This window comes from Myxine glutinosa, chromosome 8 (assembly GCF_964187855.1).
Source record: "Myxine glutinosa chromosome 8, kmMyxGlut1.1, whole genome shotgun sequence".
NCBI classification, from domain to species: domain Eukaryota; kingdom Metazoa; phylum Chordata; class Myxini; order Myxiniformes; family Myxinidae; genus Myxine; species Myxine glutinosa.
In genome coordinates, this window is record NC_136268.1 from 21,060,356 (window position 1) to 21,082,440 (window position 22,085).

The following is a 22,085-nucleotide window of genomic DNA, read 5'->3' on the forward strand; positions in this document are numbered from 1 at the left end:
TTGGTGTGCATTGCGATAAGGGACAAAGGTTTGGCTACCAGGTTTGACACACAGGGGCTGTTATCTTTAATCCCTACTCTATCTAACACTCGAACATCCTGGTATATCCACAGGTATACTTCTTAACCGACAAACCGCCTAAACACACAGAACTTATTACAGGTAGATTCCCTATCATGACAGTCGGATACCTACCTACACAGATCTATCTGGCTCTAGATATTGCGCTACCCTACCGACATAACAATACTTTATATTTAGAATTCCCATTCAGTTGTACACAGCTATATAATAATGAACACAAGATGGCGATATAGATTTTGCTAATTAACATAACTAATTAATGTGCAACTTTTTGCACTGACGAGTTGTGAATTCTTTCTAAGTGATTTTTTAAATCTAAATCTCTGCAAAATTTCAGGTAGATACCAGAGGTGGGTCACGAAAGTCAAAAACTAGACAGATTTTGGAGGATTGGCCCACTGTCTACAACTATTTTGGGATCACTTGATGTCATCTCTCAGCCATGTTCTTTCACTTTTCAACTTTAACTTCTTGAAGTTCTTCTGAATCGGAGTCGTCATCTTCATTCATGGTTTTTTGAGGCTCATGATACTTTTCTAAGTTTGGATCCTCATGAATTAGCCAACCAATTGTTTTCATAATGAACAACATCACAATCTGAGGGCAGACAGAGGATTAGTTCAAGATCTCATGCCATGAATGTGGCATTACAACAGCAACGAAGGTAAAAGTAAATATGCAAAGATACACATTACAATTGGAAGAGCAGCAGCAGTGACATTGGCAAATAGGAACAAATCTGTTGAACACAAACATCTCAAACCTGCAGCTCGCAGGTGTCAATTATTTGAAAATTAAACATTTAATGACACTCAAAATTTAACTTTTATGCCAACAGACTAATTTAATCCAATAAAAAGCTCCAAGCCCGAAGTAGAAGCTCCAATGTGATTGCCTTGTATATCTTACAAGTGAACAAGGGTTCGAGAAACTTGATCTTACCACAAAGACGATGACAAAAACGATCTGTAGAACAAGCAGTTGCCAGTGGAATGCTGTATAGTTCCCTTCTTCATCCCTGAAGCCCTTGTATCTGTAGAAAGAGATGTGTTTAACACGACGATCCATCTGCATTTCTGTCATGACGCGTTCCATACTTGTGACCATGAAACTTTCTCATTTGCATTTGTTTCACCTAAATAAATCACCGGTTGTTATTCCAAGTCCAATGTCCTGTCATCGATTGTCATTCCAGGTCCCAGTAATGTCATACATTGTCATTCCAGGTCCCACTTACTATCATAGATTGTCATTCCAGGTCCCAGTAATGTCATACATTGTCATTCCAGGTCCCACTTACTATCATAGATTGTCATTCCAGGTCCCAGTAATGTCATACATTGGCATTCCAGATCCCCTGTACTGTCAGATTGTCATTTCAGGTCCCATGTTCTTTCATAGATCGACATTCCATGTCCCCGTAATGTCAAAGATTGGCATTACAGGACCCATGTACTGTCGTTGATTGTCATTCCAGCCCCCCCTCCCCCGTACTGTCACAGATTGTTATTCCAGGCCCCCCGTTTTGTCATAGATTGTTATTACAGCCCCCCATTTTGTCATAGATTGTTATTCCAGGTCGCTCGTTTTGTCATAGATTGTTATTCCAGGCCCCCCATGTTGTCATAGATTGTTATTCCAGCCCCCCGTTTTGTCATGGATTGTTATTCCAGGTCCCCCATTTTGTCATGGATTGTTATTCCAGGTCCCCCATTTTGTCATAGATTGTTTTTCCAGGCACCCCATTTTGTCATAGATTGTTATTCTAGGCACCCATTTTGTCATAGATTGTTATTCTAGGTCCCCATTTTGTCTTAGATTGTTATTCCAGGTCCCCCGTTTTCTCATAGATTGTTTTTCCAGGCACCCCATTTTGTCATAGGTTGTTATTCCAGGCCCCCCATTTTGTCATAGATTGTTATTCCAGGCCCCCCGTTTTGTCATATATTGTTATTCCAGGCCCCCCATTTTGTCATAGCTTGTTATTCCAGGTCCCCCGTTTTCTCATAGATTGTTATTCTAGGCCCCCCATTTTGTCTTAGATTGTTATTCCAGGCCCCCCGTTTTGTCATAGATTATTATTCCAGGCCCCCCATTTTGTCATATATTGTTATTCCAGGCCCCCCACACTGTCATAGATTGTTCTTCCAGGCCACCCGTACTGTCATAGATTGTCATTCCTGGTCCTCCATACTGTAAATTGAGGTCCTTCTATTGCCCATATTTCATTGATATATTCAAGATGGTTGCTGTACGGTCTTGTGTGACAATATTCACAAAATCAATCATCTACGATAGCCCTACTAATTGTTATTCTTTCTTCCCATATGACATTCAAACATCAAAATTATATATAACTGTAATTGTAATTGACAGAGGTTAGAATTATGGTGTATTAGAAAAAGTCGGACCGTGCGTCCTGAAGCTCACCTGGATCAGGATCAACAATCACTCAAACCACCCACAGAGCCCCTCAGACCCTGATATTTTTATGCTGTGAACAAGCTTTGGTACATCATGGGTGATGAAGGTTGTGGGGTTTTTTTTGGGGGGGGGGGGGGGGGGGGATTGTCGAACCTGGATCCACTTTGATTCCGGTAGATCCCCTTATACCCCGATTCTTTTAATGCCGTGAACAAACTTAAGTCACAACACAACAAATGTAATTTGTGCCAAATTTGGTCGCAATCCCATCAGCGGTTTCGGAGAAGAAGTTTCAAGTGTTTACGGACTGATGGACGGTCAGCGCGCCATAGCATAAGCTCCCCTGAACAGATGAGTTAAAAATGCAAGAGTTTTGAGCAAACATGAAGTTTAGCAAATACTGCAATGTTGTTCATCAGGTGATATCTACCTGCAAGGCGTGTGAGTCTCATCCACGTATTTTTGGGGAGAGTAAGCGAGGATGAATTCCAGGTAGCTCGGATCGGTAGCAGTGGCAGTGAAGTAATACATCAACCGGGGAAGGAAATCCGATGAAAATGCAATCAGCAGAGCCTGAAACCGACACACAGATATAGTCCGCATTGTTGCACCGACAAAACTTTTGTCTTTTTTCTATAAAACAAGTCAAATTTGTTTGATGAGCAATGGTACTTGCAAGCCTTGTGGACATGTCATGTTGCTCTTTCTTCAATGTACAGAATCTACACATGATGAAGGGAGTGCTAACAAGGTAGAGCGCATACCTCTGCCAGGCTGAAGAGTTTCCGTTATTAATCCCACTGCGAGGCCCGATCTGGATCTGGACCTGAATCAAAATCTAATCGGCTTGTTCTTGTCGCCTAACCAACTCATAGATTGTTATTCCAGACCCCGAAAGTAGCTCGTCCACTACTTTTTGAGATATCGTGCTCACAGACAAACAAGGAAAAAGTAGTACAGAGCATATTTGGGAAACCCTTAAAACCATTTTGGCCTTAAAATAGTTAGTGGTTGAATTCAGTGGCCTGATATGCAAATCCTGTTCAAATTTCAAGACGATCAGATGGAAATTGAGGATTTTAGAAATTTGACCTAAGATGTTGACCTTTGGCCTATTGTATCTGACAAAGGTTTACCTTTGACCTAAGATGTTGACCTTTGGCCTATTATATCTGACAAAGGTTTAGCTTTGACCAAAGATGTTGACCTTTGGCCTATTGTATCTGACAAAGGTTTAGCTTTGACCTGAGATGTTGACCTTTGACCTATTATATCTGACAAAGATTTAGCTTTGACCTAAGATGTTGACCTTTGGTCTATTGTATGCGACAAAGGTTTAGCTTTGACCTAAGATGTTGACCTTTGGCCTATTGTATGCGACAAAGGTTTAGCTTTTGACCTCAAAATCAACAGGCTTCTTGCTTATAACCAACTCGACCATTTGGTGAAGTTACTTGAAGATTGTTTTAAAATTGTGTCCTGTAGGTGATCGACAGACAGCCTGACAGAATAACACATGTGACAGACCAATTTAGTTGAAAAATCATCGATTTTCGCAAGGGACAAAGAAATGGACAGGCAGGGATGAGAACATAACCTCCATCTACCCTCGGTGGTGGAGGTAACAAAACAGGATATTGGTTTCAGGTTTACACCACCTCACACCTGATCTTGTTCAACCTGCGGTGTCTACCAGATATCTATCCCTCCGCAGCAGCACCAGACCACACACATGTCCCTCCAACAACTTGTTTCTCTCAGCTCCCTTTCTTGCTTGAAGACAGTCCACCCAGCATTCATCATTTTTCCTTTGTGAAGAGTTGTTCGATCAGTCAGGATCTTCCCATGTTATGGTCCATTGTCCTTGATGTGTTGATACCTTCTCTGGTTCTCCTTGTGTGTGATTGGCTGATGGATGTGAGAAGTTTGCTCTCTGTCCGAAGTATGCGATGATTATGAGTCCGTGCATGATTGAATATTGCTGATTTTTCATGTTTGCCTCGTCGAGCGATGTCGTCCTGCTATGTTGGCAGCCTTGAGGAAACGCTAAATTTGGCGTGATGTACGTCCAATGAAGAGGAGAATAACATGCTCTGGTTTCCGATTTTGGCTCATGAGCCTTTCGTGGTTTGGTGATTATCTTGTGGGCAGGATAACCGTTGAAGTTAAGAGCAGTCGTGATGTGGCATAGTTTGGAAAGTTGAAGGATGATGAAAAGAGTGGTAGTTGAGGTAGCTTCCTGGATAATGGATACCTTGTGAGAGGCTTGCCATTAGGACACTTGGAAATGAGGACATCAACAAAGGAAATTGCCTGTTGTTGCTCGACTTCCATGGTGAATTTAATGTTGCAGTCCTGATTGTTGAGGTGCTGAAGAAAAGTATTGAGATCTCTCTTGTCTTGTTGCCATATAACAAACATGTCATCGACATAACGTAGCCAGAGCTTAAGTTGAAATGGTGCTCATTGGTCTTCCAGCAAGATGTTTGCGACTATGAGTGAGGGTGGAGAACCCATAGCCACGCACCTTCGTTTCGTTAATGGAACGAGTCTCGCCATTTGAAAGATGTAAAATTGAGACGCATAAGAAGGTCATAAATTTGATCTGGTGATAGACAGGTACTTTGCTGAAGGATGGAGTCTTCTTGTGGATGATGCTTGTTGACAGAGCAGGTCTCTGGAACGGATGCTGGTAAAAAGTGATTCTATATCAAAACTGATGAGGATGTCGGAGGATGTCAAACTGCTGGATGTGCTGAATGAAATGTTCTGAGTTCATAACGTGGTGTTGAATCTGATATCCACATGTGAACATGCGACAGACATGGCTCTAGCAGCTGTCCGACCAATGGGTGCACATTTCAAAAATCGATCACCAACAACAACATCAACGCAAAACATTTGTCGACCTGTGATGTGTCGCAGGTAAAAACAATATCTCACAAACGTACATGGAACAGGACAGCAATGTGGACTATCCAGGTCAGGATGGTCAAAAATATTCCGTTATCTTTGACACGTTCAGGTATCGGGCGCTGGTAGTATAAAAGGAACTTCTTTGCATCCAAGCGGATCTCGATCCAGTTGTTCATCAAGATGATGAGTGGAGCAGGTGGAAAAGCCACAGAGAACATGGTGAGGAAACAGAATTGGATTACTGGGAAAGGAGGCACAGAGAGAGAGCACAATACAAGGGTGGATTAGGATTTTTCATACACTTTGAAATCAAAGTTTTATTCAAATATAATGTCTAATCTTATCATATTTGATGCAAAATAAAATGTTTCTGATAGCCGAGTACAAACAAGCACTTAGAACAGGTTGCTGAGAACATTTGTTTTCTAAAGAAGTTTTATAGTAAAAATTTATACATATTTGGTTTAGCACTAATGTATTTGAATAGTGTGTGTGTGTGTGTGTGTGTGTGTGTGTGTGTGTGTGTGTGTGTGTGTGTGTGTGTGTGTGTGTGTGTGTGTGTGTGTGTGTGTGTGTGTGTGTGTGTGTGTGTGTGCGCGTGCGCGCGCAGTGTATTCAGAAAGTATTCAGACCCCTTCACTTTTTTCACATTTTGTTATGTTGCAGCCTTATTCTGAAATCGTTTAAATTCATTTTTTACCTCATCAATCTACACTCAATACCCCATAATGACAAAGAGAAAACAGGATTTTAGAAAGTTTTGCAAATTTACTAAAAAGAAAAAACTGAAATATCACATTTACATAAGTATTCAGACCCTTTGCTATGACGCTTGAAATTTAGCTCAGGTGCCTCCCATTTCTCTTGATCATCTTTGAGATGTTTCTACACCTTGATTGGAGTCCACCTGTGGTAAATTCAATTGATTGCACATACATGATTTGGAAAGGCACACACCTGTCTATATACGGTCTCACAGCTAACCATGCATATCAGAGCAAAAACCAAGCCATGAGGTCGAAGGAACTGCCTGCAGAGCTCAGAGACAGGATTGTGTCGAGGCACAGATCTGGGGAAGCCTACAAAAAAAATCTGCTGCATTGAAGGTTCCCAGAGCACAGTGGCCTCCATAATTCTTAAATGGAAGAAGTTTGGAACAACCAGGGCTCTTCCTAGAGCTGGCCGCCCGGTCAAACTGAGCAATTGGGGGAGAAGGGCCTTGGTAAGAGAGGTGACCAAGAACCCGATGGTCACTCTAGCTGAGCTCCAGAGATCTTGTGTGGAGATGGGAGAAACTTCCTGAAGGACAACCATCATTGCAACACTCCACCGATATGGGCTTCATAGCAGAGTGGCCAGACGGAAGCCCCTCCTCAGTGAAAGACACATGAAAGCCCGCTTGGGTTTGCAAAAAAGAACCTAAAGGACTCTCAGACTGAGAAACAAGATTTTGTGTTCTTGTGTGTTCTTGAAAGATCTGTGCCACGACACAAATACACACACAGAGTGTTCCAGAAACCCTGGGCACATTTTGAAGAACGATACCTGCAACAAACAACTATGTTTATTATTGTTCTTTGGCGCAAAACAAAACATGATTACTCGTTAAACAGTCTAATCAGTCTAATATACATGAGACAGATCAGTTCAAATGTTCAAACTGCTTTCCTTCGTTGTCTATGCACAGCTGTAGCTGTGACGAAACACTCTGACACACAGTTCTGCATGTTTCAGTCGTTAAGGCAGCAGTCTCATTACGGATGAATTGCTTTAAGTCTCGAAGGGTCGTAGGATTCCTCGCATACACTTTGTGTTTGAGGAAATCCCAAAGGAAGGAATAACAGGGTGTTAAATAACAATACGTTCAAGTGGACCACGACGGCCAATACATTTGTCTGTAAAGTTCAAATCGAGGGCCTGGCGTACACTGGCAACATAATGAGCAGGCGCACCATCATACATGAACCACATTTTACCATCATTGAGTGGAAACACATGCTCCACCAACATTGGAAGGTAATTTGCAGCATTCACATTTTCTTCAAAAAATATTGGCCCAACAATGCCTCCAGAAGAAATGCCTGCCCAGACTGACACACGAGCTTGATACTGGACGTTGTGCTCAACAGTAAATTGTGGGTTGTCTCCTGCCGGTATCACGTTATGACGATTCTCAGAACCAGATAAAGTAAACTTGGATTCATCCGACCACAAGATCCTGTTCTGCAAATCATTGTCCATATCCATTAACCCAAGCAATGTCTCACATGCCTCAATGCGCCTGTCAAAATCATCCTCAGATAGTTGGTGAATTAATCTGGGTATGTATGGTTTCGCATTAAGGTCTTTTCGTATTCTTCGAATCGATGATCAGCTTATGTTGGTGACGTTTGATAAATGATGAGTTGATAATGGTGTGTTACTGTCGAGTTGTTGTTGAATGACCGCTCTGCTTTCCTCAGTTTGAACAGTATGGGGCCTATCTGGTGACTTTTGGAAGAATGCTGCCTGTTTCATCAAATTGCTCGTTTATTCTGCCGATGGTTCTTCTCGCAATTCCGTCAGCGCCACATTCTTTGACAAGTTGTCTGTGAACCTCAGCCGAATTTCCAGATACAGAATACAAGCGCACAGCGCAAATTTTCTGTCTCACAATATCCTCCGTCATATTAGGGCGTCAAATTCACAATGAACTGAACTAATGCAAAGACAAACGCATGCAGCACAGTGAGCGAAGCTCACCCCGATCCATATCACGTGATGCACCTCACCCTGTTGCGCATCACGTGATGCCTGTGCTTGTTGAAGAGGTCACATCCATTTACGAGTAATCATGTTTTGTTTTGCACCAAAGAAAAATAATAAACTTAGTTGTTTAATGCAGGTATCGTTCTTCAAAATGTGCCCAGGGTTTCTGGACCACCCTGTGTATATACGGTGTATATATATATATATATATATATATATATATACACATATATATATATATACATATATATATATATACATATTGTTGTGGATATGAGGACTGTATATATATATTTTTTATTGTGTGCTGTATGATTATTATTATTGTTGTTGTGCTGTGCCTCCTGCCTCCGGAGCTGTGTAAGATCAAAAGGGCGTCCCATAGTCCACAAGCATACACGTCAGCCAATCATAGGATATTCATGTTCGATAGTTATATCTTATTCTGTGTTTTAGGATAAGGCTGTGTCTCCCATTAATTGAAGTACTCCATTGCACCAGTGAAAGAGAATAGATCCCCTTCCATTCCCATCCCCAAAAATCCCCATTTCCTTCACATCCCCCTTTCGTGATTGCCGACCCTCGATTGCCATATTACATCCCCTCTCGTCATTGCTGAGCCCTCGATTCCCAATCACCTCCCCTCCAATAACCGCCATTGACCACGAGGCTCGAGTCAGGGAAGAAAGGCGTGTCTCCACCTCGTCAGAGGAGGGGAGGGGCGCGCCCGCCCGTCGTCGTCCGGGGCGGAGCCCGAGGGTCGTGCGACCAGCCAGGGCCGAGGTGAGCGCCCCGATGGGCGTGTCCAAAGCGCCGGGGGCGTGATCGCTGGGGGCGCTATAAAAGGGCGCAACCGGAAGTGGAGCGAAAAAAAGAAGAAGAAAGGGAGATGCACTCTGGGTTGGTCGGAGAAAGAGAGAGAGAGGAGGAGTTGGTTGCACCGAGAGAGAAAGAGAGAGAGAAGAGTTGGTCTGAGTCGGGTGCCAAAAAGGAGGGTCAGTGGTCACAGTTGGTTGCGGTGGTGAGAAGTCGGTGGTGAGAAGCGAGTAAGACAAGGCCTGGCAAGGCAACTGCAGGCCGCCGCAGCAGCGACACCCGGCAACCGCAAAAGGGGGCAGGAACGGCGGCTGCTGAACGCGCCGGTTGTGCGGCGGGACCCCCCCTTGGACCTCTCCCTCTCCCTCCAGCCATCCACATCCTGCGATTCCTGCAATTCCCCGTGTGAGTCGTCTTTGTTTGTTCTGTCCTGGGTAATAAGTTAAGTCTGTAGATAAGCTAAATTTGCACTGTGTCACCTGCGTCTTGTACTTGTAAATAAACTGAATTGCTTTTTGTTGCTTGTGTGTAAATAGTAGAAATAAATTCAGTAGTAATATTTCATACATTTTTTTTTGTCTCTGTTTTCCTCTTGCATTGCGTCGCTTTTGTCTTTTCCCTCATTGAGCAGCTAGGGTGCGATACAACCAACGTTCGGGTGGAATCGGGTGAGTTTTGTTAGGTCGCGGTTTTAAACCACCGCTCGGTCTATAACATCCTAACCGCGATCTATAACAATATATATATATACATATATATATATACATATATATATATATACATATATATATATTATATATACTATATATATATATATATATATATATATATATATATATATATATATATATATATATATATATATATATATATATATATATATATATATATATATATATATATACACATATATATATATACAGTCACGTGAAAAAGTAAGTACACCCCATGGAAAGTTTTGACTTTTTCAACATATTTCAACATACAGCTATTTGATCTTCGTTTCAACAATATTGAAAGATAAAGGTGATATTATATAACAAATATCATGAAACATTTACATTTTGTAGTCCATTGTATAATTTAAATAAACATAAATGCAAATTTCGCATGTGGAAAAAGTAAGTACACCCTTGGCTCTAATAAGTGGTGTTGCCCCCTTTGGCAGAAACAACCTCAAGTAGGCGTTTCTTATAACTGTCTACCAGTCTCTGACATCGACTGGGAGAATTTTTTGCCCACTCCTCCATGCAGAATTCTTTCAGCTGTGCGATGTTTGAGGGGTTTCTTGCATGCACAGCTCGTTTCAAATCCCCCCACAACATCTCGATGGGATTTAGATCCGGGCTTTGACTTGGCCATTCCAGAACCCTCCATTTCTTTATTTTCAGCCATTCCTTGATGGATTTACTGGTCCACCTTCAGTTGAGCTTCAACTTTCCGACAGATGGCCTCACATTATCCTCGAGCACCCTCTGGTACAATGAAGAATTCATAGTGGATTCTATGATGGTGAGCTGCCCAGGCCCTGATGCAGCAAAGCTGCCCCAAACCATAACACCATGCTTTACAGTTGGTATCAGGTTCTTGTGGTCAAATGCTGTCTTTGGTTTTCGCCAAACTCGCCAAACATGTCTTCTGGTACTGTGGCCAAATAGCTCTACCTTTGACTCATCTGTCCAGAGCACATTGTTCCAGAAGTGCTGGTCTTTGCCGAGGTGTTCATTGGCAAACTTTAGTCTTGCCCTGATGTTCTTTCTGGACAGCAAAGGTTTTCTCCTGGCACACCTCCCATGTGGATCCAATTTGTGCAGCCTCTTTCTAATGGTAGACTCGTGCACTTTGACATCAACAGTGGCAAAAGCAACCTGTAGGTCCCGTGATGACATTCTGGGGTTCTTAGAGAGTTCTTTCAGCATCTTGCGGTCTGCTCTCGGGCTGAACTTGCTGGGGTGGCCTGGCCTGAACAAGTTGGCAGTTGTTTGGAATCTTCTCCACTTGTAGATGATCTTCCGGACAGTCGAATGATTGATTTCAAATTGTTTGGAGATCTTTTTAAATCCCACCCAGACGCGTAGGCATCTATAACCTTCTTTCTGAAGGCCTCAGAGAGCTCTTTTGATCTAGGCATGGTGACGCCACACACTTCAACAACAAAGAGCAAACCAAACTAAATATCTGAGGTTTAAATAAGACAGGTTCCTCCAAGATCCTCTCTAACGATGTTCTAATCATTTGCACCTTAGCTGGTGCACCTAATTCTAATTTTAGGTATTTAAAGTAGTGATAAATGTCGGGGTGTACTTACTTTTTCCACATGCGAAATTTGCATTTATGTTTATTTAATTCATACAATGGACTACAAAATGTAAATGTTTCATGATATTTGTTAGATTATATCACCTTTATCTGTCAATATTGTTGAAATGAAGATCAAATAGCTGTATGTTGAAATATGTTGAAAAAGTCAAAACTTTACATGGGGTGTACTTACTTTTTCACATGACTATATATATATATATATATATATATATATATATATATATATATATATATATATATATATATATATATATATATATATATATATATATATATATTATATATATATATATATATATGTCTATATATATATATGTCTATATATATATATGTCTATATATATATATATGTCTATATATATATATATGTATGTATATATATATATGTCTATATATATATATATGTATGTATATATATATATGTCTATATATATATATATATATGTATGTATATATATATATATGTCTATATATATATATATGTATGTATATATATATATATGTCTATATATATATATATGTATGTATATATATATATGTATGTATATATATATATGTATGTATATATATATATGTCTGTATATATATATATGTATATATATATATATATATATATATATATATATATATATATATATATATATATATATATATATACATACAGTATACAGCAATACCCCGGCCTACATCATTAATTCGTTCCATAAGCCGTGACGTAACTCGGTTTTTGACGTAAACCGGGCTGTTACGGGGTCCTCTGCAATCTCCTGGTCTCGGTAACCCCCGAACCCCGAGAGGAACCCCGGCAGAAAGATATAGATGTTATTCCGTGTCGAAATCAATCACTATTGAAACCCTCCATGAAATCCTCAAAGGAAGCAATCCAAATCGATAAGGAAACAACACCAATGGTTAGCCACAAAAGAATATATTCAAAATCACACGGGAATAACACAATACAAGACAATACAATAAATATCTTGAGATGGTAACATAACCCCAAACTCACAGCCCTCCCAGGAAATGGAACCGAGCCCTCCGCAATGTCTCCATACCCCTCCAAGGCGAAATTGATGCGCTCCGGCGATCGTTGAACCAATGTCCGCTCCAGAGCAACCGAGGCGTAGACGGCCGAAGCGACACAGAAGTCACGTGGTCCAACACCCAGCACTCGTGGTGGAAAGGGAAATCTCCAGAGGCGTGCGCGTACACCTTTGCCGTTCAATCGGCGAACCGCAGGGCAATCTTCAGACGCCGCTTTATTGCACAGCCGTCCCCGGCAAACCACCGGAGGATAAGCCCACCCGACACGACAAAAAACCTATTCCGCTGAAGGCCGCGCACGGGACGACATGGCGGACGGCTCTCCCTCGAGCCGTGGCCTTGAGGCGAAGATTCTCCGGAATCTCACACCTGTACCTGGCTTCGCAGGCTTTTCCACGACACCAGCTATCTCAGCGATCGCACGAGATTCCTTTCCAGGACTCAAAGTTCATTCTCCATGGACGCTCGACCACGCTGGATGCGGAGCTGTTCCAAAACGCCTCGTTTCCTCCCTCTCACGCGCTCTTCTTCCTCCCTCCCTTTGTCTTCTGGGTCACCATCCGATTTCCGGCCACATTTTACCAGGAGTGCTTTTAAACCTTTTAACCACAATAACCCTTTCCCTTAAGCCACCATAAGCATAATATCTAGAACCAACCATGATAACAATAACAACCATAATTAGGGCCAAATCCGTAACCCTCCCCCCCTCAAGAAAGAAAGATTGAACACCGCGAAAACTTTCTTTGTAGGCAAATTCTTGAAACCAACACAAGTAATCAATGTTTCCCCAAAAATAAAGCAACAAAACTTCGAACAACTTACAGAGATTTCCAAAGTTAATTCACTCTGGACAACGCATCAGCAACGACATTGTCCCTGCCCTTTACATGTTCAATTTCCAAGTTACCCCTGCAAAGCCAAACTCCATCTCATCAACCTCTGACTTTTACTTTTAGTTTCTTTTGAATGAAGGTTAAGGGGTGGATCAAAAATCCCAAGCCAAGCAAATCATAGCGATCATAGCGATATTCAAAAATCCCAAGCAAATCATATCCTTTCCAAATCGATAGCACTTTTTCTGGGAGGCCGAGTTGAGGGCCAGGTTCCATGGTGGTTGGGTGGTGAGGCCTGGACATATTCACTACATGGACGCCTTTAGGAAAGTCGAGTTCACGGTTAGTCCGTGTAGGAAAGTTCACTACATGGACGCCTTTAGGAACGTGGAGTTCACGGTTAATCCGTGTCGGAAAGTTCACTATATGGACGCCTTTAGGAACGTGGCATTCACGGTTAATCCGTGTAGGAATCTTGGCTCGGCTGCTCCGCAGCATTCAGTGCTTCAACTCTTTATAACTCTCCTAACAATCACGGTTGGACCACTTGTCACAGTCGTCACCTGACTGGCGGTCTCCTTCTCGGCCACTGCTCTGATAATCCTTCCTTCGGGAGCTGTCATAACTCTGGAAGCCTCCATAATAATATCGATTGTGGCCACCACCACTACTACTCCTTGGTCCTCCTCTGTAGCCCCCTCGACCCCTAGGAAATGCCTTCCCTACTGTGATGGTCCGTCAATCCAACTCCTTGCTATTCAGATCCTTTTCTGCAACTCTGGCGTCCTTTGAGTTTTCAAACGTGACGAAGCCAAACCCTCTTGACTTTTGTGTCTCCCTGTCTTTTATCCGCAGCACTTCCAGAAGCGGTCCATATTTGCTGAAAGCAGACTCCAGAACATCTTCCTTTGTCCTGAAGTTCAGTCCCCCTACAAAGAGCTTGCCAATATTGCCTCCATCCCTGACTTGCGTGTGCTGACACTTAGTTTCAGGGTACTTCCTCTTCTCGTCAGGGCGCTTCGTACTAGGCTTTTCAACAAACATCGGGTTACCAGAAACTTGACCACCGGCTAAATCATTCCCGATAATAAAAGATACTCCTTCTACAGGAAGAGTGGCTTGTAACCTGACAGTGACCGGTCCTGACACCAAATCGGACTCCAAATGGATGACATGAAGTGGAGCACTAACACAGCCAACAATCCCCTGTAAACGAACACTATCCCCAGTTGCTGTGTCCTCGGACAATGGCAAGATGCCTTCAAGCATTAAAGATTGATGTGCTCCTGTGTCCCTCAATATCCTAACCGGTCTCCGGTTAGTCGAGGCTCCATCCAGTGACACAAACCCCTCTGAAATAAATGGTTGGTAACCCTTTTGAGGGCGATTTCTCACAATGGCCATTGCATTTGGAGTCGTACTAGTCGAACTCCGCTCCTGATTTTCCTTTCCCAGAGCATAACAGTTGGACATCAAGTTTCCAGGTTTATGGCAAAAAGTGCAAGTAGGCCCGGAGGAGAACCTCGTGGTCTGCCAAGGCATGGGGGCGGCGGTCTGCCTCGAGCCCCCCGGACGATAGGTCTGTCTTGGAACCGCAGTCTTCTGATTTCTAGAAGTCGTGGTGTCAGAGTGGTCCTCATTTTCATCTCGAGGCCGCCCCCATGGATTTTCATTCTCCGCCCCTGATGTGCCATAGCTCCCCTGGCTCGGTCTGGGCGAGAAGTTCGGTTTGTGGAACCCCCATCCTGTGTGTTAAGGCATAGTCATCTGCCATGGTTGCTGCCTCATACAGCTTTGGTACTTTCCTTTCCTCCAGATGAACTTTAATGTCCTCGTGGACACACTGTTGGAATTCCTCCACCAGGATCAATTGTCGCAATAGTTTGAAGTCTTTTCCAACTCCTTTTGAATCACACCACCTATCAAACATGGTTTCTTTCAATCTGGCAAACTCCACATGGGTCTCACTCTCCCTCCTCCTGGAATTCCGGAATTTTTGCCGGTAAGCTTCCGGGACCAATTCATAGGCTTTGAGAATGTGTTTCTTCAATACCTCATAATCTGCACATTGGTCAATCGGTAAAGCCGAATAAATATCTTGAGCTTTACCCACCAGAACACTTTGCACTAGCATGGACCAGAACTCCTCAGGCCAGTTTAACAGTCAAGCCACTTTCTCAGTGTGGAAAAAACTTGGCTACCTCCTTTTCATTGAAGGGTGGAACCAGCCTCACATGTCTGCCAACATCCCAGGTGTTCTGGCTAGGTGTCGAACCAGTCAGCAGGGATGGTACACCTCTCCCCGTTCTCTCCTTAACTCCAGCTCCTTGATTTTAATTTCCTGCTGACACGCCAATTCACGGTCTATTAACTCCCTCTCCTCTGCTTCGAGTTCCCTGCAGCTCTCCTTTCCTCTGCTTGTTTCTCTTCTCTTCTCTCTTCTGCTTTCCTTTCCTCTGCTTTTAATCTTTCCTGGAGTTCTCGTTCCACTCTCTTTTCCTCTGCTTGTTTCTCTTCTCTTCTCTCTTCTGCTTTCCTTTCCTCTGCTTTTAACCTTTCCTGGAGTTCTCGTTCCACTCTCCTTTCCTCTGCTTGTTTCTCTTCTCTTCTCTCTTCTGCTTTCCTTTCCTCTGCTTTTAACCTTTCCTGGAGTTCTCCTTCCTGTTCTGCTCTTCTTTCCTCGCTCTGCAATTGCAACTCCAGTTTCCGGAGCTCCACCTCTTCTGGTTCCTCGGGTAACCAATCCCGGGCTACCTCTTCCCATGTTCCTAATCCCACCATAGATTGTATCACCACTGCCTGCATCTCTGCCTTCCTCTTATTAGTTCGGACCTCCAAGCTAAAATGTTTGGCCAATTTCCCAAGGTCCGATTTTACTAACGCTCTGAACTGTGCTTCACTCGGGGTCACTGCAAACTTCTCTGCGTCAAACTCCATGGTGACTATTGTTAACACCTGTTAACCTTCACACAAGAAATGCCAAAAAAAAAAATCTTTTTGTTTTTTGTTTGTTTTTTTGGAAAAAATTGGGAATGTTGGAACAAGTTCCAAATTTGGGAATTCTGGGAATGTTAGGGAATTCTTTCCAGCTAAATCTAGGGAATTTTATATCCCGGACACAGACACAATTTCGAGCCCACGAGTCAATTGGAAGAGCCCCCAATTTCTGTTACGAGGTCCTCTGCAATCTCCTGGTCTCGGTAACCCCCGAACCCTGAGAGGAACCCCGGCAGAAAGATATAGATGTTATTCCGTGTCGAAATCAATCACTATTGAAACCCTCCATGAAACCCTCCATGAAATCCTCAAAGGAAGCAATCCAAAACAATAAGGAAACCACACCAATGGTTAGCCACAAAAGAATATATTCAAAATCACACGGGAATAACACAATACAATACAATACAATACAATAAATATCTTGAGATGGTAACATAACCCCAAACTCACGGCCCTCCCAGGAAATGGAACCGAGCCCTCCGCAATGTCTCGATACCCCTCCAAGGTGAAGTTGATCCGCTCCGGCGATCGTTGAACCAATGTCCGCTCCAGAGCAACCGAGGCGTAGACGGCCGAAGCGACATAAAAGTCACGTGGTCCAACACACAGCACTCGCGGTAGAAAGGGAAATCTCCAGAGGCACGCACGTACACCTTTGCCGTTCAATCGGCGAACCGCAGGGCAACCTTCAGACGCCGCTTTATTGCACAGCCGTCCCCGGCAAACCACTGGAGGATAAGCCCACCCGACACGACAAAAAACCTATTCCGCTGAAGGCCGCGCACGGGACGACATGGCGGACGGCTCTCACTCGAGCCGTGGCCTTGAAGTGAAGATTCTCCGGAATCTCACACCTGTACCTGGCTTCGCAGGCTTTTCCACGACACCAGCTATCTCAGCGATCGCACGAGATTCCTTTCCAGGACTCAAAGTTCATTCTCCATGGACGCTCGACCACGCTGGATGTGGAGCTGTTCCAAAATGCCTCGTTTCCTCCCTCTCACGCGCTCTTCTTCCTCCCTCCCTTTGTCTTCTGGGTCACCATCCGATTTCCGGCCACATTTTACCAGGAGTGCTTTTAAACCTTTTAACCACAATAACCCTTTCCCTTAAGCCACCATAAGCATAATATCTAGAACCAACCATGATAACAATAACAACCATAATTAGGGCCAAATCCGTAACCCTCCCCTGAGGGTTCACGCACGCACGGTGAAGTTAGACACAAAATGGCGCCACGAAATCACGTGACCAGAAATCTCGGGTCAGCGCATGGCGCAACTCTCTTTATACAGGGACTCTACTCTCTCCACCTCAACCCCCGGAATACCTTTGGCTACGGCTTCCCCATCGCTCCCACCTTTTGTTCATATGTGTGTTGTACCGTCCACCAAACAGTGATGACTCCATCTACATCTCGCTGTCTGAGAATATGGACCAACTTCTATCTTCCCATCCCAACTCTCTCTTCCTCATATGTGGTGATTTCAACTGTCACCATGCCAGTTGGCTGGGTGTGGGTACCTCTCACCAGCCATGGCTCTTCAGCAAAGGACTTCTGTGACTCACTGGGACTGACACAATCTGTCAATTTCCCGACCCGGATCTCAGTCAACGGAGCATCTTCTCTTCTGGACTTGGTTATGACTAACTTCCCTGAAAATGTCTGCTGCTCTTCTTCTGCTCCAATCGGCTCTTCTGATCGTGTGCTTGTCAAAGTGGACATCATATATACATACATACATACTAGCTGAGGTACCCGGCTGAGGTATAAAATATACATACATACTAGCTGAGGTACCCGGCTTCGCCCGGGTTGAATAAGAATAAGACAAATATATGATGAAAAGAACATGTATATTTTAGAGCAATATCACAGTGCATTTCCTACATGACGTTTTGTGAATTGTCAATTTCTCAAAACCTCTGGGTATACAACATTTCTGGTTTTCTTACTTGGTGCCAAGACATAAAGATTGCTTGGTTTTCCAACCCTCGAGCATCCCACGTACAGCTGGCCATGGGAAGTACCCGGCATTGCCGGGCGGGGGAGGGAGGGGGAGGGGGAAGGGGAGGGAGGGGAGGGGGAAGGGGAGGGAGGGGAGGGGGAAGGGGAGGGGGAAGGGGAGGGGGAAGGGGAGGGGGAGGGGGAAGGGGAGGGGGAGGGGGAGGGGGAGGGGGAAGGGGAAGGGGAGGGGGAGGGGGAAGGGGAGGGGGAAGGGGAGGGGGAGGGGGAAGGGGAGGGGGAGGCGGAAGGGGAGAAGACGGGGGAGGGGAGAAGAGGGGGGAGGGGGAGGGGAGAAGAGGGGGGAGGGGGAGGGGAGAAGAGGGGGGAGGGGGAGGGGAGAAGAGGGGGGAGGGGGAGGGGAGAAGAGGGGGAGGGGGGAGGGGAGAAGAGGGGGGAGGGGGAGGGGAGAAGAGGGGGGAGGGGGAGGGGAGGGGAGAAGAGGGGGAGGGGGGAGGGGAGAAGAGGGGGGAGGGGGAGGGGAGAAGAGGGGGGAGGGGGAGGGGAGGGGAGGGGGAGGGGAGGGGAGGGGAGGGGGAGGGGAGAAGAGGGGGGAGGGGGAGGGGAGAAGAGGGGGGAGGGGGAGGGGAGAAGAGGGGGGAGGGGGAGGGGAGAAGGGGGGGAGGGGAGAAGGGGGGGAGGGGGGGAGAGGGGTGGGAGAGGGGGTGGGGAGAGGGGGTGGGGAGGGGGTGGGGAGAGGGGGTGGGGAGGGGGAGGGGGAGGGGGAGGGAGGGGAGGGGGTAGGGTGGAGGAGAGGGGGTAGGGTGGAGGTAGGGGGGAAAGCGAGGGGCATGGGGGGAAGGGAGGAGAGGGGGAGGGGGGAGGGAGAGGGGAAGGGAGGAGAGGGGGAGGGAGAGGGGAGGGGAGGGGGGAGGGAGAGGGGAGGGGAGGGGGGAGGAGAGGAGGTAGGGGGGAAAGGGAGGGGCATGGGGGGAAGGGAGTGGAGGGGGGAGGGATTGGGAGAGGGAGGGAGGGGAGGGGGTAGGGTGGAGGGGAGGAGGTAGGGTGGAGGGGAGGGGGGAAAGGGAGGGGCATGGGGGGAAGGGAGGGGGAGGGGAGGGGGGAAGGGAGGGGGAGGGGAGGGGAGAAGGGGAGGGATAGGGTGAAGGGGAGGGGAGGGGGGAACGGCTAGCTTGGCAAGCGATAGCAGGCTTTTTACTTTTATTTTTACCTCAATGAGGGCTATATAATATATAGTCCGTGCTTGGAGCCTTCAAATTCAACATAAAGTTTTTTTATGAAAAATAATGCAGATGTATAACAATCCACCAATGCAAGTTCAGAAATGAATGCAGATCCTTTACTTTGCGATACAAACGCAATTCCCGCCATTTCCACTCACGATCGTGGCCTCCACCATGACCGTGCCTCTTCTTCCTCTTACAACCTCGTCTCACTTCTTTCACTCAAAATGCACGAAGTTCTGCCGCATCAAATTATGTAGAGGCCTCCTCGGGGGGATATAAGGTAGATAAGGAAGGCGTTGTAACAGAAGAATCAAAATAAAAGTGGAAGCACATGAGGAAATGGGAGCTATTCTGGACCCACAGCCAAACCCGACAAACCATTGCAATACACCCCGAACGTCTAGTGCCGCCACAAACCACCATGGAATTGCAGGTGGCGCGGTTTTTTAAAACCATTGATATTAAAATAAAACGTAGCCTATAACCAGCAGGATTTTATGTTGATTCCGAATCTGTGTCTAAAACTTTTCTCCGATGTGTAGTTCTTGAGTTATAAGCGGACATTCAGACAGACACACATATATACATACATACACACACACACACACACACACACACACACACACACACACACACACACACACACACACACACACACACACACAGACACTCCTCCTTTATATATAGAGAAGATATTAAAGTAGCGGAAGTTTTGTGTCCGACCGTCATGCTGCGTCATTACTTATATGATGTCATTACGGCGTAAACACCCGCTCACTTAGAGAGTGGCAGGAAAGGTCATTCCTCTTTGGGGTAAATAGATTACAGTCTCTCTATGCTCGGGTCTCAAGAACATTGGGTGTGTGTTCATTTACCAAGTTTCTTCTGGAGAGATCGCCAAGTGGTTAAAGCATTCGAGCAAGCACCACATTCAAAACCGCTAAGGAATGGCTGGCTTGGCAAGTGCGAGCTAGCTGCTTGGTAAATGAGCACACCTCCAACCCTTGTGGGGGGTATGTAGATTACAGTAGATCTTCCCTCAGTTCTGTAAGTAAAACTTACCTCATGGGTGTCTGGATTCCTCTAAAAGTCTTTCTTTAACATTATAAACAGCATTAGCGACTGTTTAAAAAGCTAATTATGTGTGTTTGTGGTTTATAATATTTTACAATCCCGGCGACGTCGCTGTTAGACTTTTGGTCTTGTTTGTATTATTACTAATCACCTCCGCACAGTAAACTAGAATGGCACTCAGGAGAGAGCATACCTCCGCCAAGTGAACAGTTTACGTTTTGTATCCCAGAGTAGATGAAAAAATCACAATACAGAATCACATTTAATCAAAATCAATCACAGGAATCACCATAGGTCTGGTATTTCATACCCTGATCTACCACTCATTTTTGGCCATATCACTCAATGGTGAAGAATCACTTTCAAAATTCCACTAGCCTGATCCGGATCCGGATCTTCACCAAAATTGAATCGATTTTTCCTTGTCACACACACAACCTGTCCACCAAGTTTCGTCCAAATCCATCCATAACTTTTTGAGATATCCTGCTATGTATCGTTTTTGGCCCCATCTCCCAATGGTGAAGAATCACTTTAAAAATTCTAGTCGTCGGATCCGAATCCGGATCTTCACCAAAATCGAATCATTTCGTCCTTGTCACATACGCTACATCTCTGCCAAATTTCGTCCGAATCCGTCCACAACCTTTTTGAGATATCCTGTTCACAGACAAAGAGACAAACAGACAGACAGGGGTGAAAACATAACCTCCATCAACCTTTGGTGGTGGAGGTAATAAAACCGTATTCGTAAATAAGGGGCTTCCATTTGCGTAAATCTCTTAGTAGTAGCCAGCGAAGCCGGTGTTGTGAATGAACGCGTACATATTATGTTGAAAAGCCAGATTTTGCTGAATCCTTTGAGAATTTCGAAGCTTTGACGCACCAAATCACTCAATGGAGGCCGCCATCTTGCGGATGCGGAAGTATGCATAAAAAAAATTGCGAAAAAGTTCAATAGGAGTTTGTTTCACCCGTCTTTTTTTTATTCACAATCTTATGCACCTCTAATTTGTAATTAAAATACTTTAAGACCAACCTCGTTCCCCGGGCCCGCAAGTGTCCTGGTTATCTTCAACAAAAATCGTCACCAAACACCGGAACCAATGAGATTCGAGCATTTGAAAAAATATTTCAAAAAAACATTACCGCGTTTCGGAGGCTGAAAACGGCGTCAAATATTCTAAAATTGACGAAGAATTATTTTTTAGAGATCTCGCGGCCGTAGGAATAGTTTTTCACGGCCGGAAATATCCGAAGTTGAGACGGAATTCACCAAATTAATCAAGAAGGAAATTTTATAAATTTTAATCTCATCCAGAATGCAAATGGTGTCATTTTGAACTAGGTACGGTACCTACTACACCTACCTACTACCTAACCTACTGATGCCATAGTGATGGGTAAAATAGTGGCAAGAGGCTTTGGCTTCGCCGGCTCATTGCGGCTTTGCAGTCGGGTACTAGGAAGAATTGTGTACTCTCCGGATTTGAAAGAAAATTCAGATTAGATGATGTTACTTTCAGAAGACCAGCAACGGCACCCGCCCTATGGGTGGGGCTTCAATTGGGAGGCTCAAATGAAAAGGCAAAATGTCAGAAATTGAAGGCTTTTTTATTTTAAACGATTC

General features: G+C 44.6%; 1 protein-coding gene across 1 annotated transcript in view; it reads right to left on the minus strand.

Moving 5' to 3' along the window:
* Positions 1-274: 274 nt before the first annotated feature.
* Positions 275-22,085, minus strand: part of LOC137432037 (anoctamin-7-like) — a 213,056-nt gene continuing 191,245 nt past the window's right edge. The window contains exons 3-6 of the mRNA XM_068123773.2: positions 5,460-5,665; positions 2,939-3,081; positions 1,027-1,117; positions 275-681 (exon numbers count right to left, since the gene is read on the minus strand). Of these exons, the coding sequence (XP_067979874.2) occupies positions 535-681; positions 1,027-1,117; positions 2,939-3,081; positions 5,460-5,665 (587 nt within the window). The 3' untranslated portion in view covers positions 275-534. The remainder of the gene's footprint in view (positions 682-1,026; positions 1,118-2,938; positions 3,082-5,459; positions 5,666-22,085) is intronic.